The 25,576-nt window shown below is 41.5% G+C and overlaps 6 protein-coding genes across 6 annotated transcripts; 1 reads left to right on the top strand and 5 right to left on the bottom strand.

Moving 5' to 3' along the window:
* Positions 1–471: 471 nt before the first annotated feature.
* Positions 472–1,083, bottom strand: MELLADRAFT_32687 (uncharacterized protein; the record flags this gene model as incomplete). Its single annotated transcript, XM_007404223.1, has 3 exons — positions 472–556; positions 662–836; positions 1,002–1,083. Coding segments are annotated over 3 exons (342 nt in total), but the record flags the coding sequence as incomplete, so codon positions are not given.
* Positions 1,084–9,485: 8,402 nt separating this feature from the next.
* Positions 9,486–11,281, bottom strand: MELLADRAFT_58990 (uncharacterized protein; the record flags this gene model as incomplete). Its single annotated transcript, XM_007404222.1, has 3 exons — positions 9,486–9,688; positions 9,792–10,562; positions 10,639–11,281. 3 exons carry the CDS (start codon positions 11,279–11,281, stop codon positions 9,486–9,488), a joined length of 1,617 nt encoding a protein of 538 aa, XP_007404284.1.
* A 1,114-nt stretch (positions 11,282–12,395) lies between these two features.
* On the top strand, positions 12,396–14,462 carry MELLADRAFT_89014 (uncharacterized protein; the record flags this gene model as incomplete). The annotated part of the gene is made up of 4 exons (XM_007404743.1): positions 12,396–12,837; positions 13,012–13,817; positions 13,863–14,392; positions 14,456–14,462. 4 exons carry the CDS (start codon positions 12,396–12,398, stop codon positions 14,460–14,462), a joined length of 1,785 nt encoding a protein of 594 aa, XP_007404805.1.
* A 6,276-nt stretch (positions 14,463–20,738) lies between these two features.
* Positions 20,739–21,373, bottom strand: MELLADRAFT_123521 (uncharacterized protein; the record flags this gene model as incomplete). Its single annotated transcript, XM_007404221.1, has 2 exons — positions 20,739–21,222; positions 21,294–21,373. The coding sequence occupies 2 exons, from the start codon at positions 21,371–21,373 to the stop codon at positions 20,739–20,741; spliced, it is 564 nt and encodes a 187-aa protein (XP_007404283.1).
* A 1,104-nt stretch (positions 21,374–22,477) lies between these two features.
* MELLADRAFT_70613 (uncharacterized protein) lies at positions 22,478–23,229 on the bottom strand (the record flags this gene model as incomplete). The annotated part of the gene is made up of 1 exon (XM_007404220.1): positions 22,478–23,229. The coding sequence occupies one exon, from the start codon at positions 23,194–23,196 to the stop codon at positions 22,690–22,692; it is 507 nt and encodes a 168-aa protein (XP_007404282.1).
* A 321-nt stretch (positions 23,230–23,550) lies between these two features.
* MELLADRAFT_41659 (uncharacterized protein) lies at positions 23,551–25,255 on the bottom strand (the record flags this gene model as incomplete). The annotated part of the gene is made up of 3 exons (XM_007404219.1): positions 23,551–23,858; positions 23,961–24,351; positions 24,433–25,255. Coding segments are annotated over 3 exons (1,452 nt in total), but the record flags the coding sequence as incomplete, so codon positions are not given.
* Positions 25,256–25,576: the final 321 nt, after the last annotated feature.

The following is a 25,576-nucleotide window of genomic DNA, read 5'->3' as shown; positions in this document are numbered from 1 at the left end:
TATATCTCATTTTTGATTCCAAAACAATCTGTGATCTCAAGGAGTTTGTGAAAGGATTCTAAAGTTATCAAATTTAATGAAAACCATTCCACTCTGATCTTAATAATCAAATCAATTCTTTAATCACCATGAAACAAAAACCAAAAATCCAAATTGAAAAACCAAAAATTCAAGACATTTACCTTGTTTATAATTCAACCTTTTGTGGGAGGGGGAGTGGGGTTGTGGTTGGTTAGCTTAAAATGATTTCTTAAATACAAATTCTCAAACAAAAAGATCATCATTTTCTATTCTTCAATATATTCTCTTTTATATTTATATATAAAACAAGAAAACAGAAAAGAGTTGAATTGAAAAAGGAATGGTTTAGGTTTTGAAAACATCAAAATATCAAAAAAACATATTCCAAAAAAACAACAATCTTGATCATCTTTTTTTCTCCTGGCTCGTTTAATTGGATTTTTGTTTTCTTCAAATTCCACGTGTTCTACCTCTACCTCTTGCTCTACCTCTACCACCTCTTTCAATTCCACCTCTCACACCACCTCTAGCACCTCTTTTACTTTCACCATCTTTTTTCCTATTATTTCCCCCAAACCAAAAAGAAAACCAATCAGAAAAGAAACATATCATTGTTTGTTTTGTTGATTAGAGAACGTACTTTTTAGGTTTAGGTGCATCATCTATAAGTAAAGTATCAAGTGGTAAAGAATCAGGTAAGATGAAATATCGAATATTACTACCTCGAATCGAAAGTGAATCTAATTGTTGTGGTTCTCGATTCCTGACGGTCATCTTGACTGCTTTTAGATGTGTATTCATGGCTACATCTACTCCTGTAAAAATAAATATCAAATCATATTCGAAAATTGAAAGGTGTGGAAAATATTTCTGGTTAGATTTTTGTGTTACACTTGGTTTGATTTTGGGTTTTGGGGTGTGGGTTTTGATTGTGGGTTTAATGGGTTTGGATGGGTTGGGTTGGGTTGGGTAAGGCTTACCTGAAATTGTACCGTGGATTACTGTTCCATTCTTTAATTCAACTGTTACAGTTTCTTGATTCAATCTAATCGAAAAAAAAACACCAGTCAATTATTAATTGATAATCTCTTCCTTTATTTTCAAAAAACAGAAACCGTAACTTACTTCATTAAAAACCTAAAAAAAGGTTTTCAAAAACGAATTTTTCAATGGTTAGTTAGATTTTTGTAAAGAAATCGAGGTTCAAAAAAGATATCAAAGGTTTAAAAGAAATCATCAAGTTTACCTAATTAACTTCATCTTTCAATTATTACTTTTTGGTTCGTTTCGTTTGTAAAATTATTTCTTGAGAAGTTTGAATCTTTAATTTGAACGTGAACGGTTTCTTGAGTATGAAAAATGAGGTTTTGAGAGATCGGATTGTATGTGGTTATGAATGTATGAAAGATAAAGGTATGATCGTCGTGAGGTTGTGAGGATGATCGATTGATCGATCGATGGAGATGATATTAATCCAAAAGGTCTTCTATAAATTTCTTGTCTTCTACTTCTTTTGTTGGCTTCTTGAACTTCTTTTCTTTACTTTTCACTAATTCGATTCGATTCGATTCTACGCTGTTTATTGTCGTTTGACCTTCGATTCGATTGTGACTGGAGTCCAATTCACGCGTTTAAAGTTTGGATGGGTTCTGTGTTTGTTTAGTTCGATTGAAACTTAACTCTTTAGGGTTAGGTTTATCAAATCAAACTTCATTTTCATAATTCATTTTACCTTGTTCAAACTGTAGTTTGAGTTGATCCCCTTTGGGTTTTCTTTTGAATCCTACAAAACATCAGGGTTGAGATTCAATGGGTTTGAATAAATTTTTATACAATAGCGAAGAGCATCAACAATTAAAAACATTTTATAGTTTAGGAGACAAGATCATCAAGAACAGCATTCAAGTTTCAAGAAATACCACCATTGCCAAAAAGTGTCCAGAGGTTTCTTGAGTGAGACTTCTGGAGGATACTTGGTGGAATCCACACACCATAAACACACACACAAGGAGTTCACATAAGTTCAGGTCATGGAGCTCAGAAGTCTTCCAGAAACTTGAGAAACTTCTAGTTTCTGGATACAAGTTTGAGTCCATTTCTTGAGTCTTGAGTAGACTTTATACATAGGTGGAAATGAGTTTGTCCAAGAAACTGGGCATGATTTCAAGATCCAGTCAAGGAATTCTTAATTGTGTTGATTTTTGAGATTTCAGTGATCCATGACATGTGTTGCTGCATGACTGTGAATCAACTAATCTGTCTGGTGATACATAAATTGGCATCCCCATGAAATCTTGTAAGTACAAGACTAGATCTCAGATATGAGATGTGATATCTTTCTTCATTTCTTATAATATGTACCATGTTTTTTTATTGCAACAGACTGAAACAAACATGGTCTTATTTGATTAAGTTGTACAAATCAGCTGACCAAACTCCAACCCATATCAAGCCATATATTCTCTATGCAGCTTTACCCTCTACAGCCATTATGTGTCATGTCTACAGGGATTTCAATATATAGCCTTGAATGTATGTCTACAGAGGAGCTCCCCAAAAAAGATATAACCCCTCTATAGTCAAAGAGTTTCCTTCCCACTGAGGGGTATAACTTTGGAGGGGTTTGGCTGTACCTGCAGGAATAAATCAATGTTAATAGTCCAGAAAGGTGTGTCATTAGAATAAGTGACCTCTGCATGAATTGGCGAGTCTCCCAAGTTTCATATGTTCTGAATACTGGATTTGTACTCCTGTGTAGCCCATCATATCTTTTCTCTTGGAAAAAGATAATGAGGGTGATTTTTTTAATTGGATTTGGACTAGCAGTCAACTATATCTTTTTGGTTTTGGGTGGTAAATATTGATGTTAAGTTCTCTTCAAGACAGTCAAAAAAACTTGATTTATTTCAAGAGAATATGTATAATGGGATAGCTGTATGTATACAAAGACCTCTTGACAAGCAGCTGTAATGATGCACACACTTAGTATCATTACAAGCATATTATTACAACCACAACTATACTCAGACCTTAGACCTACTGTTGTTTTCTATATTATCAAATTCTGTGTGCTTCATCCTAGCTCCTCAGGGAATTGTAATCACCACCCTTTGGAGCTAGATCTAGAAATTTATCATTCATACATTGGTTCTAGAAATTGAATATCCAAGCCCACTATAGTGGCAAAGATTGTCCTGTTCCCTCAGAGAGAAACCAACATACCCTTGACTTCAAGTGAGGACTATACGTCCTTTACAGCAGCCCATACTGGATGAGGAATTCAGTATGTTTTTGATGATGATCTATGTTTTGGTTCAACCTCAACTCCAGTAGATTACTGTTTGTCACACTTTTATCCAGTGTATGTTGTTTCCAGGTTGATCGATCACAAAGGTAGCCCAGAATAAAGAGCAACAACACATGTGTTTGTTGAACCTTTTGGATGACACTTTATCTTCACCCTTGGAAATGTTTGAAAAACATGTGGGTTATTATGTCTCTTGTTTTGGACTACATTTGAATCTGGCAAAACTAGATTACAGATTTCCTGAGAGGAAGAATATCACCAATTGATGGAAGTGGATGTGTCCAGAAAAACTGAGGATCATTACAAAAGCTAGAAATGGAATTTTTGAATGTGTGGATGTGTTATCTTTCACTGAGCCATGTCATGTGTGTGTAACTTTGTCACTTTGTCACTCTTTCTTTTTAGATCACAGTTTACTTAGTACTCTTTGTCTACATACACAGACTTGCATCATCAACACATCATTTAGGTGTGATACAAGATTGGTGGTAAAGTCTATAGGATGTGTCTCAGTTAATGCAGAGGTCTTCTAACTTAACACAAGTCCAATCTCTTTCAGGGCTCTTTTAACATTTGTGAGCTCAGTGCCCTGGAGAGGGACTTCTGTATTACTGCCTACTTTTGGTGTACAAGCAGAGATCCAAAACCCTTTTTAGGCGTAGAAAAGAGATGTTGAGGTGGTGAGAAAGTCTCCCTGCCAAACTTAAACCTTTGTAGACATATGCACTCACCAAGACTGCCTGATTAGTCTTGAATCCCTCTCCAGACAGCTGAGCTTGCAAGAGAGAAGCTTCTGACTGCATCAATACCACAATTGCTACACAACACATTTAGTTTGACCTCATTGTCATTTTCAGAACACAGACTGCACTATAACAGCACCACAATGTTCCACTGTAATTTGTTTTTTTGTGTCTCAAAGTTGCAGAGTGGTTCAAGTGCAAGGCATTGCCATATTGCACACAATATAGCAGGCTTCAAAGTTTGCATTGCACCACTATATAGTGTTATGGTGCACAATATGGCAGAATTTGCATTGTGCCACTATATAGTGTTATAGCGCACAATATGGCAATTTATGACTGAGCAACAGGCTATCAAGGAAATGTAAGAAAACAAGCATTCATTGACTGTTTATAAAGACAAATGGGAGACAAGTGACTGTGTATACAAGAGAAAAGGAACACAAGGGAGCATGTATGATGGAGAAAAGAAAGTAAAGTGACCATGTATCATTGTGAACATCATTCAACTCTCTCAAGTGGGAATGGGGAAATGATTAGGAGTATAATTTGTCATAACAGGCTCCATCACTGCACACCTGAGCCATAACACACACACTACATATAACAGGCTTAGTTAATAGTTGCCTATCATGTACATACAAATGTGCTCAGCTGTCTGCTCATCTGACTAAATAAATTGCATGTGATACATCATGTAACTTTTTTTCAGCTTGACAAAATCATTCCAAAAATTGACTGCATACACTGATCACAGTCTTGGTGTACTTTTGTCAACTAAACTTCATGTAACACCCTTTCTGTTACTGAAAGATGGCTACAAGAATCTTGCCTGAGTAGCCATGATGATATATGTAGTGGAATGTCGGGACAATTTTGTCAATGGCAAAAAGGTTACATGGTGTATTACATGTGATTCATTTAGTCAGATAAGCAGACAGCTGAGCACATTTGTATGTACATGAAAGGCAACTATTAACTAAGCCTGTTGCGCATATGTAATGTGTGTGTGTTATGGCTCAGGTGTGCAGTGATGGATACTTTCATTACAAACTACCATCATGTCTGTGTGGTGTTTGCTTGTCAACAAGCGCACACAAGGTGCCTTTTTGCCTCAAAGGTAGTCAGTGTGCACTTGTCATTGGGCAACTGCCACAAGGACACAGTGTACACTCTTAATCATTTTCCCCTCCCCACTTGGGGAAACTGAATGATGTCCACAGTGTATGATATAGAAAATAAAAAACAGTGACCATGTACAATAGAGGTGAATAAAAAGAGAAATGAAAATTAACCAAGAGGGAATCAAAACCAAAGAAAGGAAACTCAAATTGATCTTTGTCAAGCTTTCCCTATAGGCTTCAATTTCCTTTACTGCGGCTTCAAAAGCTGCACTAGTAATTGAGAAATGGTGATACATTAATCTTTTGGGGGAATCACAAACCCTGCTTGGGTGCAAGCAGGGCTTGGTGGCTTCAGGGTTTGGGAAGGTACAGATTATTCTTTACCCAGGACTGGAAGTGAAATTGAGCTTGATTGAGACAAGCTTTTGGAGGATATCATGGTTATAAGGTTTAGAAAAGTTGTTCAAAATTTGAGGAAGAAAAGTTAAAGGGGGAATCTATGATCATGACCAATGGAGGTGGTAGTAGTGCACACACAGCTTATAATGATTTGGAATTTGTTAGATGAACCACAGGTGAGGCTTGGTAAGGTTGTCAAACAGTTTACAACCTTTTTCAAAGATTCTTCCAACCTCAACTATCCATGTTGTTTCTAGCTAATTAGTTCTCCATGTTGGCTCTAGTGTAGACTATAGTTAATTGGTTGGATTTTTTGAGAGTGATTGAGTGGAGAAAGTGAAAAAAGTGATTGAAAGTGATTCAAATGTCACATCAAAAGTACAAGTTGGTTTGGGCTGGGGTACAGCCTGTACAATACCCAAAACTGCTGGGTATAGGGTATTTCTCCACTATATAGTGGAGAAACCTCGGCCCCGGCCTGTTGCAGAGTGTTCACTGCATTATGGAATTTTTCCACCCCCATGGTGCGCAGCACAGGCTCTGCTACCTCATCATATAGTGGGGCCAAAAACCGCTTTGCAATTGCCAAAATGAGAAGAGCAATTGCAGTATTGACTGTGGCACTCAGTTAAGTAGGGCTTCAAATGTGTTAACTGATTGTTTAATGAAATACTGTGGACACAAAATTTTACACTATATACCCTTCATTGGAGTTTGTATTGATAAAAACTTAATAGAGTCCTTGCTCTTTCCTCAGCAATTCTCAGCAAGAAGCAAGGGGCCTTGTCAAATTTGGATTCCATAGTGATACTGGTGTGAAGTATTTTAGTACCAATTTACAAGCCATGAATTTTGGAGCAATTCACAGAAATAAAATGAGATCTTTTACATTGTGTGCCTCAATACATAGGAGCTGTCCATGATCCTTATGGACCGACAAAGGTTAAACAAATTGTCATGTCACACAGAGCAAGGGAAAGGTTGCCCAAGGACTTTTGTCAATTCTTAAAAATATATATTGTACTCAAGAGCTGTCCAATCCCAGTAAAGGGTTTGGTTGTTAAACAGCTTCCAAGACAATTTCTACAAACTCATAGCTTCAAAACCAACTTGTCAGGATAAACAGGCAGGTTGGTACATTCAGGGGATACAAAGTAGAATCCGGGCTTGTGCCCAGCCTTGTGCCCAGATTTTTTTGGCTGTAAATTTGGGTCCGTGCCCAGGGTTTTGCCCAGAAAATCCAGATTCACAGCCAAAATAATTGCAGGCACATGTCTGGGCACATGCCCATGTTTTACTTTGTAGCCCCTAAGTCATCACTCTATTAAATTCAAACAACAACCTCCTTTCTCCCTCATGACTCCATTTGACACTAGGATTGGGGGTCAGGAGGGGGTACATAATTCTTGCTCAATTCTGTGGAGGCCACAAGAAGTTCAAAGTTATATGACTTCAAACTCCACCACTTTCCTTTGTGTGTGCTGAATGCACAAAGGTGAATTCCAGCAAATAAATATGTTGTATTGATAAGTCAAGTCCCTAATCCTACTTGAAAGGTATGCAAACCACATAGATACTCTAACCACAAAAGACTACATAGCTGTCTACATATGTATAATCTAAATAAAATCTTATAAAAATATCCCTTGCTCCAGATAGACAACCATTTTCCACATGGTATACTAGTCTCCATTCCCTTAACTTGTTTAGATAGTGATCCATGCAATTAAGCCATTACACACCAAAAACTGTGGAGGTCTGCATTGAGATTTTTACTGAAATTTTCTGACAGCCAACAATTTCTGACCATGTATTCTTTGGTCTAGGAGATATTGACATGTTTCAAATCAGGGATGTAGGCTTCATAGAATAATTTCAAGGATATATATAGGGACCCCACTATTTAGCGCCCTCGGAACAGTATCTGGCGCCCCCTGTCGGGTCGGACACTGGGCTACAAACGATTCTGGTGCCCCTTTTCAAAAAAAGGGGCACCATATTGGGACACCCATATATAGACTCGTACTACAATTTACTTCATCTCGCCTTATATATTTATATACTTGGTTAAACATTTTCTTCTTTTGTATGGTATGTGAATGTCTAAGGTTAGCCAAGTAAAACATGGCCTTGTCACGCGAGCGGAGCTCGCTGCTCGATGAGCAAGCACACAAGACCGTCATCGGAATAAACATAACATCGTAAATTGACAGCATACAAGGAAGGCATAGGGGTTTGAGACAACATAATTGCGTGGTTCTGAGAAAGGAAGTTTGTCAACAAACTTCCTCAAACTTGAACGGCTGCAAAGTCACCTTGACCTTTACAATCTTCCCATTTTTGATGCGCATTGTCCAATTGGTACTGAAGATCTCTTCTGGAGTTCTCATTGATCATGTTTGTTTCTCGCAGCCGCTCATTCGCTTCTTGGAGTTCGCCGTATCTGCTTCATTTCCTCAAAGTCCTTCAACCAAATTAAATTCAGCAGATACAGATAAACCAATTACAGAATCAATTTTATTGATTTCAGATGAAGTAAATCAAGTTGAAAGGCCTAATCAAACTGATAGATTAATCGAAGAATTGTATTTAAATCGAACTGAAATTATAAAAACAGAAAAACTTATAAATCAACCATTGGATGAAGGAATAAAAGAGATTGAAACCCAATTATAAATTATTGAAGAAGAAAGAAATCTAGCAGAAGATGTACTAAGATTAGCTAAAGAAGAAAGTTCAATAGTGTTTGAAACTTAAAGTAGAGTAATATATCCAATGAAATTGAAAAATGGGCCGTACTGTGCATCAAGAGTTCAAGAGATGAAGATTTGGATGAGCGAATTGAGCAACTTTAGCTTGAATCGAGTGACTGATTGTATGGCGGTGATATTAGTAGTTGTTAGTTTGGTAAGGTTTAAGAGTTGAAGGTTGTTTGTGTTTGTATGAGGTTGATGCGAAGTTGATGGGTGGGATGAAGGTTGTTGGTGGTGGTTGGAAGTTTGGAAATGTGATCAGTGAAAGGGCAAACAGGAAAAAAGCAAAAGTTGTCCAAGGGAAAAGAGTTTGAGATGGTTGACCGGGACCTCCTATATGCTACTTCCATCAGAGCCGAGGGGCCAATGACCGTGCAGCCGTTGGGCCGGTCCGGGCACAAAAGAACTTAGACGCCCTTTCAATGATTTGGATGATCTTTGATACCCCATCAAGGATGGAAGGGCATCAAAAAGGTAGAATAAAGGGCGCATCTGTGAAGTTATGCCCTCTTAGGGAGCCCTCAAGGTGCCCCCAAGGTCCGATGTGCAAAATTTAGGCTCAGATTGCTCGGGTATCAACGGGCCGCGCGGGTATTGACCAAAACCCGGGGGGCGCCGGATGTCTGCCAAGGGGGCGCTAAATAGTGGGATCCATATATAGAGATGAAGACATAGATTATGGATATTCAGTAATTGACTGAGTAAGGGATTCTATGTGTACAACTTCCAAAAGGTGTTCTGTAAAATCTGTAAAACACTCAGTATAGATCTGATTAAGTCTACGTTGACAAAAGATCAAGACCAGTTGGTATATGTATGTGGATGTATGTGGGAAATGTGGTAAGGTATAAATGAAAGTAAGATACATCTGGTTTTCTGAGGTCATGGTGGACAGACTACCCTGATAATCATGTACTACTAAGATTCATTGAACTTGTCTAAATTTCCAGTGCTGCTAATCATTCAATTGAATGCTGGCTGATTGAAAGTGGGTAGTCTATGCTCCTACAGCATTTTGGACACCGGAGATCTTTACATTTTTCTTTTGAATACAACACAAGAACCTAAATTCAAGTACAAGTTACCGAATGAATTTCAATTCAGCTACTGCCAAGAACATTGTCAAGATAGTGGAAACTCATGAGCTTACATCCATACACTGTGCATGAAGTTTGTGAGAGTGAAAACAAGTTAATTGGATAACTCTCTGGCCTTGAAAAAATTCCTCAGTACAAATGGCACATGGATCATAATTTTTGTCCTTGATGGCTAAACTAAGATGATTGCTGTTCTCCATGGGCAAGTTGAGAGACAATCCAAGGTTCAATTCAAGACTTTTGCCTGCAGGATCATAAATAAAGGAAATCAGCATCTCCCATGTACAGAGCAAAGCAAGGCAGTAGGATCTTCTGAAACTTATAGAAGGAAATGGGCTAGAACTCACTGTGGGCCTCTGATTTGCTATCCAATAACTCTTTGCTACCTTCAACATATGGACTTGCTATGTGTAATGTGTCAAGAACAAAATGATGGTCTTCATTATACTTATGTGCCTTTTCAAGATCTAGACCATATAACTCCTCCTGTCCATGTGAAAGTGCATACTGTTGAAGATGCAAAGAAGTGATAACATGTTTGATGTGATCCAGACTGACTGGTGTGAGTCCTATAAAAGGTAAAAGAAGGTTCCCAATGTAGGGATCTATGTCTTCTCCTGCAAAGTACTTTTTCACCCTTGGCCGTAACTCAGCTTGGTACCTGAACTTGTTGGACATGGATTGATAGATTTCCCCAAAGTTATCCTTCTGTGCAACATGTTCTTGGATGTACTTCCTGCTTTCCTGACTGAACGTTGAGATATGATCCAGTATGTGAAAGATACATTCTTTTTCCTTTTTTGGAGTGGTTTCAACTACCATGTGCTGCATACATCTCAAGGTCAACCAAACAAATTCCCGCTTGATGGATTTACTCTTGGTTTGGAGTAATGAGTCATATATTTTCATGAAGTTGGCGGTTGGATTGTCTTTTTCAAAATCTTCAAAGTGATTTTTGATTTTCACAATAAGTTCAACTCTTTCTAGGGCTTTGGAAGGTGTCCAAATAAGTTGCCCTGTGTTCTCCAATTTTTTTGAGTTGAATGGTGAAATATACTGACCTTCACTGGCAGGAACCACCTCTATCTTGTCATCCATCGCATGTGTCAAATCAATTCCTAAATTCATAAAAACGCTTCAGCTTCTCTTCTTCAAGGTCCCACAGATCAGAAGGTTGTTGGAAAAACAGATCACCTTCAGTTAAAAAGAGCTCTAATGCACCTCGACAGACGGGTCCCATATTTGGATCCAGCCTGATAGGTTTCAGATCTCCCCTTGGGAGATATGATTGGAGCAAGCGAGACAAACTCAATACCCACAGTCGCTCCAAAGCTGTCAAATTATCTCCTTGTAAGGTTTCAAGTGCCAAGAGTACAGTTTTGTCCAATGGTGACCCTTCGTCCCAAAGATCTACCGCTTCATAGAACCATCGGACCACCCCACGTGTCGCTTTGACTAGCCTTTCAAGACTTTCATTATGTGTTGGAACTGTCTGGACGAGATGGACAAGATCGCGATTCTCTGGTAGAATAACCATCCATTTTGCTAGTAGGTCTGTGATTTGTGACCATGTCGTTGGCCCCGGGCTAAGTCTGATGTTGTTTTCGGATATTTTGAAGATCTCGATGGCTTTCAATCTTGCAATCTTCTCTTCCGGGTTGATCCATTCGAATGTTTTAGCTGAAGCGCCTTGACTTCCCTCAGTCAAAGAGACCAACGCGTGTTCGCCCGAAAAATCCCGAACCTTGGGTTTATGAACGGCCAGTAGCGGAATTCTCAACTCCCCAAGAACGATGGAAACAAGCGTAAGATACCAAGCCAAGACCAAGAATAACATGGTAGCGTAGCACCGCTATGAAAGAAAGATTGAATATAGAAAATGTGAAAAAATGTGCAGTGAAAAGTGTCCTTGACGTGGACACAGAGGGCAAAGCTGCACCTATAGGGGAACACTGTAATAGGGTATGTAGGTATCGTGCGGTAAGGAAGGCAATAAGAGTGCTTCATATTGTTAGCTGCAACTGTACATTCAGTCAAGCCTGCGGTGCTGTTGAGGGTCTTTCTTTCAAAGTAACTCGGCCGGAGAGTAGCGATTAGGTCACCAACAAGCAATCTGTGTCAGCTTTGGGGGAAATATATCGATTCATAGTGTTTGCGGCATCACTTCTCGCGCCCACAGACCCGACTTTGAAACTACGCAGGCTATCTGATCGACAACCAGGATTCGGACTTTGGGATTCTCGCAGTCTCAGTTTGCCGTGCTCATGCTGTAGAACAGAGTCCTGTTTACGTATGAACACCAGATTTGTCAGAACCAGAGATCGATGTAACTTACCGACCTGCCGATTTGGCGCAGGTGACTAACTCCTCGCAGGGCTCGTGAACTATGAAAGTGATCGATGAGAGAATCTATCCCAACATAAGTAGTCTTCTCTCTTGAAGAGGATTGGTTGTGGTCCAATAAGGCATGGGGGGTTGCCTTGCAACTTGTTTATTCTCGTTAACAATTTGTCATACGTGAATGGTAGGCGGTGCCCAAAGGCACGACGGTACCGCCGTTTTCCATGATAAGCATGAGATATCACATCAGGGCCTCTCGGGGAAAAATATGCTTCTATTGAAGCTGCCATTTTCCTGTACGCAACATTGTGGAAAATGAGAAGTTTGAAATTTGATTCTCAAAAAGTTTTCATCCTTTTTTCCACGCGTCCACTCTTACCCTCACCTCTGGATATCTCACGCTATCAGTTGGACAACAGCTCTCATCCTATTCTCTCACAGTCTCTCTCTTTTTCGAAAAAACATTACGCAGTGATATTTATCAATATCCTGATCACCTATCCAATTCATCACGCTCCGCTAGTGGATTTATCGCATAATCATCAATCCGACTTATCAGACAGTGTTATTTTCCAATATCCTGTGAGACAATAGTACGTAGACAATCCGACATGTCTGAACCGAATAGAATAGAAGCAAACTTGGAAAAGTTCAACGAGCACGTGAGGAGAACTAGTGTGAGGCTCGCCAACCGAGCAGGTTCGGTCCCGCCAGAAGATAGGTCGACTGTCCAAATGCCAGACTTACCGATTTCGACTTCCGGATCTACTGGAACTCGTTCAACAACGACTGCCAGAGGGAGAGGTAGAGGACGCGCGAAGAAGTCCACCGTTAACACGAGGGCTAATGCAGCCGCCCGAAGCCTTGCGGCTGCAGCTGCGACCAACGCAACCACTACTGATGACGCGTCAGCCAATCAGCAAGACCCGACGTCCAACCCGGATACCGAAACTGATACTATCAACGGCGAAAGCTTGTCGGTAGAGCGAAACAAAGATGCTACTCAACCAAACAGTTTGATTGAAAGAGACTCGGTTAACGTCCCTGAGACACGTAAGCGACAATAAATTTCATGTTTACCCACCTCAGGTGCTGCCGCAGTTTAGCGATGCCACGTTTTTCGTGTAGCCATCAGACGATGTTGCCTCGATATTGAGATGTCCTAGTTTCGGATTGGGTTCTGATCCATGAATTTCATTTCGCCTGTGGCCGGATTCGCTATAACAGAAAATCGTTCACCCGCCCGTCGTAATACTGTCGCGGGTACTAATGTAAGCCCACCAAGAGGCTTTCACTCCTGGTTGAAGGCAAACGGTCTTATGGTTACATCGGCTCAAGGTACCTCATCTTCGGATACTCCTAATGTATCGTCCAATCAACGTTCGACCGCGAACAGGAACACTTTGCCGCTCCACAAGCAAGTTAACGCTGTATCTGGTATCATCAAGTCAACTTCGCAAACACATACCCAACCAACCGACCCCAAGAAGTCATCGTCAGTCAAGTGGGTCGGTATTATTGACGACGCTATAGATACACCTACCAGTTCCCCGGCGGTTACTTCCGATACCGCCGTCGAGAAAGAAACTAAAGTCATATGTGATGACAAAGGTATCAACACTAACGGTCTTGTCGCCCTGTCCAAATATTTTGACACTAGGATGACGGCAGTAAAAGGTTATATTCCGTTGTCTATCTTCAACACACACTGGCTTCAACAGGATCTTCTACAACAGTCCTTTCGTCAACTTACTGCTAAGGAGAAATTGATGGATGCCTATGTCGGGATGAATGTACCAGTAGAGTGGAAAATGTCATTCGGAGAATGGGTTGTCGCATTCGACTTGTTCGTAGCTTATTGTCGCCATTACACCCATAATGATTTAGCCAATAAGTTAGTTATCCATAAGCAAAATGTTCTGGAGATAATGAAGGAAAACATGAACTGGCCTATGGCTTTCCGCTACGACATTGCTATCCGAACTACCGTCATGACCATCCGCAACGCGAATGGGAACCTTGCTAACCCGGCTGTCCGCAATATGTCAATCGAAAGGAAGTGCTTTTGAGATACTGAGCGTTATAATGATTTCCACCCATCCTTTGCCGATATGAACCCTTACGCTACTGGTGGACCGAAGGAGCACATGAACCCAATCACTGGGGAAGACCTTCGTAGCGGATCTGCGAATCATAATGCGAACTCGTCAATGATGCAAGGCAGTAGTATCAACAATCAGCCTTACCATCCAAACAACCACGGTTTCCATCAACACAACCAAAACGGCGGCAAGCCGAACGCTAGGTCTTGGTCACACGCCAACGGTATGGTCTATAACGGACCTGGTAGTGTCAATTACCAGAACACCTCTGAAGATCGGCGTAACAATGGTCGCAATACTCGAGGTAGAGGAAGAAGTGGCGGTTGGTTCAATGGTGGCGGTGGTGGTAGAGACCCAAGCCCTCCTGCTCGGTGGAGTAGCGATAACCCTCGTCGAGGCGAAGGAGGAGGTTCCTGGCGCAGAGACGACAGAAGAGATGATCGCAGAAATGATGAGCGCGACTATAATAAAGGCACAAAGCCATACGGGAGTAACGGAAAGGCAAAGTAAGCCGTCGTAAATTAACAGATGAATTTCCTGCTCAGTCTCAGTTTGTTTTTTAAAATGAGTCTATGACGTACCAAGAGAAGTAAAGGTCACTGCCGTTCCAACAGTTCCGCATACCCACCTCGGTCGCTACTTTTCTTGATTTGTTTAACTATTTTTAAGTGGGACTGATAGTCGGGGTTATACCTCCGCACTAGGATTGTTTTTATTTTCTGATGTTCTAAAGCCTTTCAGTTTAGAACCGCTGTCCCATTGAAATGCAGATTCTGTGATTATGCTATGTTCCTTTGATGGTTTTGAATGAGTTTCTGATCATATCGTGCCTTTCTCCTTTGCCGACTGTACGTTTTGCGGAACGCAAGTAGTGATATAGAGGCTCCACGACTATTTCCTGCACCAGGGAGACCCCTTTGTGAAAGGGGTGAGAAAGTGCGCGTTATTCCCTATAGAAACTCTGGAAGGAATCATTGCCCTAAATGGCCTGGGGAAGTGGCAAAGTCTGCTTTGAATATACCCAAGTGCGAATTGCTGATTGGCCTGTTTAAGATTGAGGACAACGCTCAGGAGGTGCTGAAGGGATGCAGAGATGGGTTTCACCAAGGCATTCCTCAACATACCATGGGGTCAAGGAAGTGGTTTACGCCCAAGAACCATGAGTCAGCTAAGTTGGCAGAAGAAAAAATCAGAAATACATTAGAGAAAGAAAGAAGAGCTTCAAGGATTTTCGGACCTTTCACTCACGACGAAGTTTATGAAAAGTTGGGATTTTTTTGGTCCAGCCCGATGGGTAGTGTAATCAATGGCAACGGTTCATTTCGTATTATAAATGACTTATCTTTTCCTCATGACGATTTGGAGACACCCTCGGTGAATAGTTTCGTCGACAAGAAGGAGTTTGAAACCAATTGGGACGATTTCAAGGTGGTAATCATGTTTTTCAAGAACAACAACGGCGATTTGGTATTAGCACTTTTCGACTGGGAAAAGGCGTATAGACAAATCGCTACACACCCATTGCAGTGGCGTTATCTATTTATATTAGATCTCTATAATCGGCTGTGGATGGACACAAGAGTGCAGTTCGGGGGAGTTGCTGGATGTGGAGTGTTTGGTAGACCGGCAGATCTATGGAGGAAAATCATTGTGAAGGTCTTCAAGTTAGAATGTGGATTTCGTTGGGTTGACGATAATCTGCTGGTTAAAGAAAGGTCTAATCCTACAACCATCGAAGATATTGTACGCTTAAGTAACGATATGGGTGTGGCGTCGAATCCGGAAAAGGTTCACGATTTCGAAGATGAACAGAGGTACATTGGCTTTATCTGGAATGCCAAAGAACGGACGGTGCGTTTGCCCAAGGAGAAATTACAGGAACGGTTACAACAAGTGGTGGATTTCTTAGTTCCTAGAGCCTCCTTCTACTTGAAAGACGTGGAAAAGCTTACCGGGAGGTTGGTTCACACAACGTATATTGTTCCACATTTACAATGCTATATGCCGAGTTTATGGAGGTGGAAAAAACAGTGGATGGTACCGTCAGCGAAGAGGCAAATACCAGAAGATGTTCGCGAAGACCTGACAGAATGGAACAATACTTTGTCAACGTTTGATTGTAGAAGAATTATTCCAGATATGACTCCCATCGATTTGGAATGGGTTGGAGATGCATCACTCACGGGGATAGGAGTGCTGATTGGCGCTAATTGGGCTCAGTTTGTACTGGAAGAAGGATGGAACTTGCCGGTCGAAGGGAAAGTTACAAAGAATATAGCATGGGCCGAAACTGTCGCAATTCGCCTGGGGATGATTATGATTACTCAATTCCATGAAGTAGGTGGTAAGAGGTTTATCGTACTTACCAATAACACCACCTCACAATCAGCGGTCGAAAAAAGGAGATCCGGAGACCAGGCAGTTAATGGCGAGTGGAAGGCCATTCAAAAACTGTTGATGAGTTTGCATTCAGACCTGGTTGCAGTAAGAGTCAAGTCCGGCGATAATCTGGCTGATAAGTTGTCGAGAGGCCTAGAGAAGCGCGATTCAGTTGACCAAGTAGTGATAGAGATACCTATCAATCTGCGCTCTGTAGTGAAGCAAGTGATAACGTGAAATATAGACTTGAAACAAAGATCAAATAGGTGTTGTTTGTAGTCGCCGCTATTGAGTCTATTGTGTGCTAACGTTGTTGAATTAAGCCTTGTAACCAAAAAATTGACAGCTCCCGATTGGGGAGAAAAGTACGAGAGACACGTACTTTGTTTATAACCCACTCACAGAGGTGGCTCTAGAGAGTTACCTTGAGCCTTCGAGACCACTAATACTACACTTTAACCACACGAACAATTAGTTTCTTCAGTAAATTTTAACCTTGATGGAATTCTTGAGAGGTCAAGATGGTGTAGACTCTTCGTCGACTGATCGTGTCAAGGCCTATATCATAAGTGGAAGTTGGTCAACTTCGACTTTAAAACATTATAATGCGGCAGTCTCAAAATTACTAGTTTTCGCACTTGAAAAACACGTACCTCGACACTTGTTATTGCCGATCGACCCTCTAGTTCTGTGTGAGTTCGTTGTGTGGGCAAGCCCTCCTCTGGTCGAAGACAATTTCACTCAAGGGACACTGCCGATAAAGTCGTCCACGGTCCGAACTTACCTGTCCGGGATAAAGGCGTGGCACTTATTTCATAACTACGACTATCCCCATACTGTGATGCCAAGAGTCGAGTGTATTTTACGAACGGCAGCAAAACTCGAACTTCTAAAAGCACCCAAGGTACCGAAGAATCCGGTGATGATCAAACATCTGTTTATGTTGCTAGAAGGTTTAGCAGGCGGTGATTTGGAAAGTCAGGTTGCTTACACAGTCACAGGGGCCAAAATAGATACTCACATACATGTGAGCGTTGTAGAATTTTTGGAATTCTCCAAAAAAGATTCATTTTCTTTCAGATTGATTCAATTCACAATCTTGTTTGTGTTCAGGTGATCATCCTGTGGTTCTCATATTTTACTTGACATTTATTGAGAAGGCTCATTTCCATCTTGGATGAGCAATAACTGATTCCCGATGAGTACTCAGGATCAGCTCATGAGGCACTGAATACTCAGCAATTTGTTCAAAATGAAGATGAGCACATGAACTATACCTTCCTGAGGCTTCATTTTTCAGTGAAGAAGCCTGCCCAGGGGCGTCCCATTTGAGCTGCTCAGCAAATACTCAGTAGCATCCCCTGACTGGATCACTGATGGGCCGGACTTTTCTCAGACTTCCTTGCCAAGGAATGAAGCCTGATAAAAGCGTCATCCCGTCTGCTCATTGCTCAGCTAATCCTCAGTGATATCCCCGGATAAAGTTTTTCACACTGAGGGGCTGAGATCAACTGAGCAGCCCCTCAGCTAATACTCAGTGACATCCTTTGGATCCTTCTGATCCGGCCAGGAATGCCCCTGAGGACTAGCTGAGCAGGCCCTCATCCAATGAGCAGTGAAATCCTCCGGATCCTCCTGATCTCAGGGATGCCCCTGAGGAATAACTGAGCAGCTCAGTTGAACGAGCAGACGGGCCTCAGGCTTCATTCCGGAGCCATCAAGCTTGAGGCAAGCTTGGCGCTCTGTGATCCATCTGGGGGATACTTCAGAGACTTAGCTAAGGGAATACTCAGTTCAGCTCAGCCCCTAAGCTATACATTGGTGGCATCCCTTGGAGCTTACTGAACCAGGGAATGCCGCTCAGGATCAGCCCTTCCTCAGACTTCTTTGCTCAGGAATAAATGCTGAGGAAGGCTTAGTTTGTCTGCTCAGTTCCTGATGATCACGTAATCAGCTGACAAACAGAAAGAAAAGGGAAACAAATGGGAAACAAATTGGAAACAAATTGGAAACAAATGGGAAACAAATGGGAACAAAACAGGAAAATTTCAACGCTCACATAGTTGTGAGCATCAATTTTTGCCCCTGTGAGTTGCGCTGATCGCCTTCTAGGGTATGGCTCGGTTAGGCGAGTTGTTAAAATCATCAATGAAAGTCGATCAAGTAAAGGTGAAAGACGTTATTTGGGAACCAGACAATAAATTCTTGAGGATTTGGATTAGGGAAGCCAAAACTGCTGTCGTTGGAGAGGTACAAGAAATTCATTGTCAACACCAGTCATCACTCCTAGACCCTGTTAGTGAAGTTTGGCGACTTATTAGCAGTACGGGAGCGACAGAGGACGAACCTTTATTCTTGTATCCGTTGAACGGGAAGCGTGTATGCCTGACTAAGAATCGTTGTCAAAAAATATTTGAAAGTGTTTGGAAAACAAGAGCGGGTGTCAAACTTACCGGCCACTTGTTCAGGGTGGGTGGTGCTTCCCTACGGTGGAATTTAGATATACCGCTAGAAGAAATTGTCGCAGTAGGCCGATGGAAGTCGAAGGCCTATAAACTTTATATACGAGAATATGACACGGAAGAGTTAGAAAAGTTGGTTAAACTTTTGCAAGAACTATGTATTTAGTGGGAAGTAATTGTACTGAGGCTTGCATCGCAACTTTGATCACACAATTTGAGGTTAATTTTGGAATTTAGGAGGTTTTTTTTGGGGAAAGTTTTATTCAAGAAGTTCGTTCTCAGATTGCTTTTGACACTGGTCACCGTAGATGGGCTTTCTCAGGCTCAGGACGATGCCCCGAGTCAAGGGGAAGAGCTCCCCCATCTACAGTGCTGGTGGTCCTACCCCCCTCAGCTCTCCTTTGAGCGGAGGGGCCCCCCCAAGAAACCTCAGCCTCTCTCGTATGGGTCGTTTTGGTTTGAATAGGGCTACTAGCTCTGATAGATTGGTAAATCTATAACATTAGAAATAAATAAATACAATACATCTGCACACATAAAAAGATATCACTGAGTAGAGAATGGATGGTAGGCGGTGCCCAAAGGCATGACGGTACCGCCGTTTTCCATGATAAGCATGAGATATCACATCAGGGCCTCTCGGGGAAAAATATGCTTCTATTGAAGCTGCCATTTTCCTGTACGCAACATTGTGGAAAATGAGAAGTTTGAAATTTGATTCTCAAAAAGTTTTCATCCTTTTTTCCACGCGTCCACTCTTACCCTCACCTCTGGATATCTCACGCTATCAGTTGGACAACAGCTCTCATCCTATTCTCTCACAGTCTCTCTCTTTTTCGAACCCACCCTCCACCCGTGTGAAACTGCTCGTGGGAAGTCGTGTATGTGTTGGATTGAAGGTTTATAGTTAATTTAGTTATTGGTCAGAATTTTGGGGCCGCTAACTAGCTACGTTGGTTGTGGTAGTTGATTTGGTTCCCCCCCTTTTTCTTTCTTTCCTTGGGTTTGATCCACTTCTACTATTTGTTTGTATGTTTATTTGTTAGTGTTGTAGAGGGGTTTGCCTAGCCCGCCGTTCAGAGCTCCCCCATCTACAGTGCTGGTGGTCCTACCCCCCTCAGCTCTCCTTTGAGCGGAGGGGCCCCCCCAAGAAACCTCAGCCTCTCTCGTATGGGTCGTTTTGGTTTGAATAGGGCTACTAGCTCTGATAGATTGGTAAATCTATAACATTAGAAATAAATAAATACAATACATCTGCACACATAAAAAGATATCACTGAGTAGAGAATGGATCATACAAAACCCATATGTATCCAATTTTGAAAATAGCCTGTTGTACATTGCCCGTAATAATATGTCAACTTTCCTTCGTCCTCATTCAGATCAGGATTTGAAAAAGACAAAAGAGGGTTCAACAATTTGAACACTGTTTGGTCTGCTTTGACACATATGATGTGGCAAAGCCACTATAAAACTCAAGGGAAGGATTTGTAACTTGGTTTGGTTGATGCGGAGGACTAGAGGTAGAAGTCCTTTCACCCAACATCAACAGATCAGATGTCGAGTTTGCAAAATGTGAGAGCGAGTCTACTTCGATGAATCAGTGAGATTACTTGGAGCCGTGAAAAGTTCAAATTGTGCTGCTGGGAAAATGCATATGTACTGGGAGGTGAACACATTTTGTAGGTATGCAAACGGTTCCCATGCAGAGGTACAAGTCAAGCAAGGCATGATATAGCTATGGGAGATATCCCCGAACAAAAGCTGAGAGAGGATCAGGAGGGGGGAATATGCTCTTAGTGTGAAGATCCTGACGGAGAAGGACTTGGCAGAAATCAAGTAAATGGTTTATGATATATGCAAGTTTCTTCAAATCAGACGCATGTTAAGCACAATTAAGTTGTAATATACATCTTTGGAAGAAAACGCATTCATACTCTATGGTGAAAATTAAACCTGCCAATCTATTACCGCGAAATTCCATCTAAGATAAAGGTGTGATGGAATATTCTCATTGCGTCTTGGGGGTTGCTGAGGCACTGGCTTGTGCTGGCGCTGGTGAACGCGTGTCTAATGCACGACGGGTCTTGGGGGCTGCTGAAGCGCTGGGTTGGGCCGGGGACGGTGAGCGAGCATTCAAGTTTCGACGATTCTTGGGGGTCGCAGATGCAGAAGGACTTGCTTGGGCCGGTGCTGGTGACCGAGCGTCCAATTTACGACGGGTCTTGGGGGCTGCTGAGGCACTAGCTTGGGCCGGGGATGGTGAGCGAGCATTCAAGTTTCGACGATTCTTGGGGGTCGCAGATGCAGAAGCACTTGCTTGGGCCGGTGCTGGTGAACGAGTGTCCAATGCACGACGAGTCTTGGGTGCTGCTGAAGCGCTAGCTTGGGCTGGGGACGGTGAGCGGGCATTCAATTCTCGACGTGTCTTGGGAGTTGCGGATGCAGAAGCACTTGCTTGGGCCGGTGCTGGTGCTCTGGGGGTTAGGTCACCACTATTGTCAAAGAACCCATTAATTGTCAGTAAAGTATATCGAAATGTAATAAACAAAACAATAAGACTGACTTGCTTATTTGAAGAGTTGAGTCTACTTGGGAAACATAAAGAATGCTCAACATCACAAAGGTGGCAGAAATGAAACGCATTGTCGAATGTAATAAATTATGCTGGACGGGGTATAATAAGTCAGGTTTATGCTTAAAGTATTGACTTGAAAATGTAATATAGATAGAAGTAAAGTCTCGAAGACACTGAATAGAAGATACTAGGAAGTGGATAAATTATATGTTGTGGAAGGTTAAGATGGTGATACTGCCAGAGTACCTTATGTTTATGTGATGAGTGATGATAAGAACGCCCAACGTGCAAGCAAAGGGCAACTTTATAGGAGATTCTAAACATGGCTCTACGCCAGAGCCATGGTAGTGTGAGTGTTTCGTAGTCTATCTGCAATGTATATTCACTGGTTTGGTTCTTTCTACGAAATGATGAAGTGACTCGATATTAGTTGTGTGCGTTGTTGCCAACATGATGAACGCAAAAATCCCAGCAGCATCATGTCGATTTGGACGACTGCCTCCCACTAACAAGGCTCGACTCCAAAGACTAAGGTGGTCTGAAAGTCTAATTAAAATCACTTCTACTGCTGACTTGATATTCTTCTTCCTTCGTTTCTCCCGTTTGGTAGCTGAACACCTCAAGGTGAGATCTCAATATCATCTCCCCGCACCGGTATATGTCATCATTTTTGGTATACGTCTTTTGCAGGTTGGCTAATTTTGATACTAAGAGTTTGAAAATTGATAACACATGTGTTTGTTCAACATCTTGAATGTTGCACTTAAAGTATCTATGCAAATTTAGACGTCCATGTCCGAAAAACAGATCCCACCATATTTGTATCCCTTTGAGAGTTAGAAAATAGCATTGATTATTCAAAGGACTCGTGGTTGATACCAATTCAAATACCAATTCTTTCTTACATTGGTTCCAGACTGCCGTCAATATTTTGCCATATCATAATCAGCATCATATTTTAAGTGACCATTAAAATTGAGATATCTTGACTGCCATATTGCATTGGTCAAAAGGACATCTTTAAATGTGCAATGTATTCTGGTTTTGGGAATACTGATTGCACAGCTTTAGCTTCATTGTTTTCGAAATCCAGCATCTTGTGATGGGTATTTGTCAAAATGTATTTCAGGGAGAATGATCTCAAGAAAAAAATCTTGGCTTCTCTATCACTTGATGAATCCAAAAATGATAATGTTCCTTTTTTGAAAATCTATAAAAACAGAGCCCATACAAAAGCGATTATAACAATTCATCATAAACAGACTTATCTACAATTTGAAAAATTATAAAAATCCTCTTCCAAAAATTTGAAAAACAAAACAAAAATAAACAGACAGATATCTACCACAAATATTAACATGTCCATTATCAGCAGTTTTAAAACTTAGCTCCTTCGTGAAGCGGTCCCACCTTTGAAAAGAAATGCAGCTAGTTTAGGACTCGAAGTTTGATCCACCAAATTTCTTCCTTGATGTTCATTATCATTGCGATCAAGCCCTTTAGAATGTCGAGAGATTCCATCAGTATGTCTTCTCTGAATCATAGGTACACTTTGAGGAGTCTCATCCCCATCTTCATCCATATCAGTAGATTCCATATGAGGTGTTTTAGGTGTGATACTACTCTTTCTAAAGGTAGATGAAAGGTTCCGTGGTGTCCGATTCATAGGTGAACTATGACCACGAAACGTAAATCTTTCTCTCATTCCTGACGCAACCCTTGCTAAAGCTGGACTCATCTCATCTACCATGTTACTCTTCTGTAACGGTTCACGTACTACAACTGGTCGAGTTCTTTGCTTTTTTAGTGTAGTTGGGGTATCGTTATTATGTTGAGGTCGTTTCATCGATGAGAATTTGTTCAGAGGCCGATTAAGTTCACCATACATCATATCATCGTCATCGTCATCGACGATCGGATCAGAGCTGATAGGTAACGTCGCTTTAGAAGTCGACTTCATCAAGTTTGAAGAGGGTGTATCATTCCTAGCCAAGGTCGGCCCAGTTAAGATCGTAATTCGAGGTTGGATCAGAGTATCTCGCTCTCTGGAATCATCATGAGTAGGCGAACTATTCACCCCATCAGAATAATTCAAACTGTGATTTTGACGATGAAGGAGGATCATAGGACTTCTAGGAGGCGTCGTTTCAGGTATCGATTCAGTTTGACTGGCTTGAAGTAGTTTGGCAAATGGTCTGATATCTTCTCCGTGCATTTGACTTGATGGTAAATCTGGACCCATTTCATCTGATCCACCTGTTTCCGAGATTTCACTCCAAGCTTCTTGTGATAATGGTTCAGCATCTTCTGGAACCAGTTCGTCAAAAGTTAAAGTACTACTCGATGTTTCTATAGGTACAAAAGGTGGAGTTGGAACATTTTCATCTTGATCTTTTGATCCAGCGGCGAAAAACTTGCTGCTCAATGGCTTGGAGGTCTGTGGCAAGGTCGGCTGAAGAATCGAGTTTTCGATGGGATGCAGTGCACCTTGACCGGCAGAGAGTTCGGCTGAGGATGCCAGGCGAGCTTTGCTATTGACCTCGGGCGATGCAGCTGTGAGTGGGGATGGTCAAATAGTTTCAATCAGCTCAACTGAAGTCTAGATCATACATTATAGTTGTGCCTCAGGAACAAAAAACCAAGTCTTGACTTAACTAAAAGCGAAACTCTTCAGTGTACGCTGATTTGGAATAGCGGTGGGTTTCGATGAAGGATGTGATCTTTGAGATGGCCTTGATCTCTCGATAAAGCGAGAAGTAGACACGGAGGGTAGGACATTGATACTTGACTGGAAGGTCGTCTTTGTGAAAGGATCGGCGCGCCCTTCGGCTACGGCCACCGCAACTTGGTCTTCCCAGAATTCACCACAGCTCACGAGGTCCTCAGGATTGGGTTGGGATGATGGAAGCGGATGAAGGTGTACCAGTTTGCGTGTTGTGGGGTCGTAGACGATTTGGTATAAAAAAGTAAGTTCAGCACGTCGGAAAAGGGCTTCATAGCCTAATGGAACTTTGAGGCTGCCTTCTAGTCTTGTAGCCTTGATAGCCTGGAATTATGAAAAGAACAGATCTGGTTAGCGTACGTGCATCAGAACTTTGTAGATATTTAAAGATAGCACTCGACATACCCTTTCTGCTGATTTGTAAGTTTTGATGAGCTGATAGGCTTTTTTCAATCCTAAACCATGTATACTAGGTAGATAATCACAACCACTCAAGATAGCCATTTGACGAAATTCGGTATCAGTCCAAAGTGATAATTGAGTATCTTTAACTTTACCAAAATCATCTCTAGAAATATGTATACAATGCCCAAGTGGATCTAGCTTAAATAAAACGTTTTTGGCACCATAAACTAATAAATCTGAATCTTCTGTTAAAATTCCATCTATATGACCATGAAGTTCTAAGAATCTTAATTGTGCATCTGCTTCATATGGTGCTACTACATATTTGACTCCAGCTTCTTTTAATGATAAGATTATATCATGAGCTATTTGAGGTGTGATATCCGTTGCTTTTACAAATGCTTCTCTTGCTTCTTCTTTTTTTCCTTCTGATAAAAGTGAATTTGCAAGTGCTAAATTGGTTTGTCTTCTTTTCTCTCGTGCTTCTTCCGTTCCTCTTTTCCCTGGAAGCGCGTCACCATCAAAGACCACATAAGGTATAACCCCATGATGTCGTAATAAGTCCACTCTTGCCATTACATAATCGATATGTTTTGTTGTCCGTGTTCCAAGGCATAATTCTTGTGCACATCCATATGCTGCTCGATGTAACCAAACGTAAGCATCGATAGCGAGGGTTTTACCGGCCCATTCCTTGATATGAGAGGATCGTTGAATGGATTTGAGGAATGGCAATAGTCCTTGAATGCCCATTTGGTGAATTTGGAGTAGAGGCTGGATATATTAGAGTTGATATCGATCGTTGATGATTTGTTGAGGAAGGTGAGAAGGTTAAGAATTGTTGAAGAATGGTCACAAAGAAAGCTGAGTTGGTCGCGAACTCGAAGTAAAATAAGTCAAGGACCGCGTCTAAGCGCGGGATCTACCCGTTCGGGGCCACTCCGCTGCAACACGGCCAAGTGATGGGGTGGACTAGGACCCCGGTATGCTCCTATAAGGGGTAGTCACACAGAAATGTGACTTTTGAGCTCCCGTGGAGATACTACACATGGGATTATAGAGACCTGCCAGTTTCTGCCTTTGCTGTATTGCCACAGATTGCCACTCTTTAGGATAAAACCAGTCCTAGATCTATGGGTGAAGC

The sequence above is a fragment of the Melampsora larici-populina genome (genome assembly GCF_000204055.1).
Source record: "Melampsora larici-populina 98AG31 unplaced genomic scaffold MELLAscaffold_2, whole genome shotgun sequence".
Taxonomy (NCBI): domain Eukaryota; kingdom Fungi; phylum Basidiomycota; class Pucciniomycetes; order Pucciniales; family Melampsoraceae; genus Melampsora; species Melampsora laricis-populina.
Note: the sequence above shows the minus strand (reverse complement) of the source record. Positions and strands in the feature narration are given on the sequence as shown.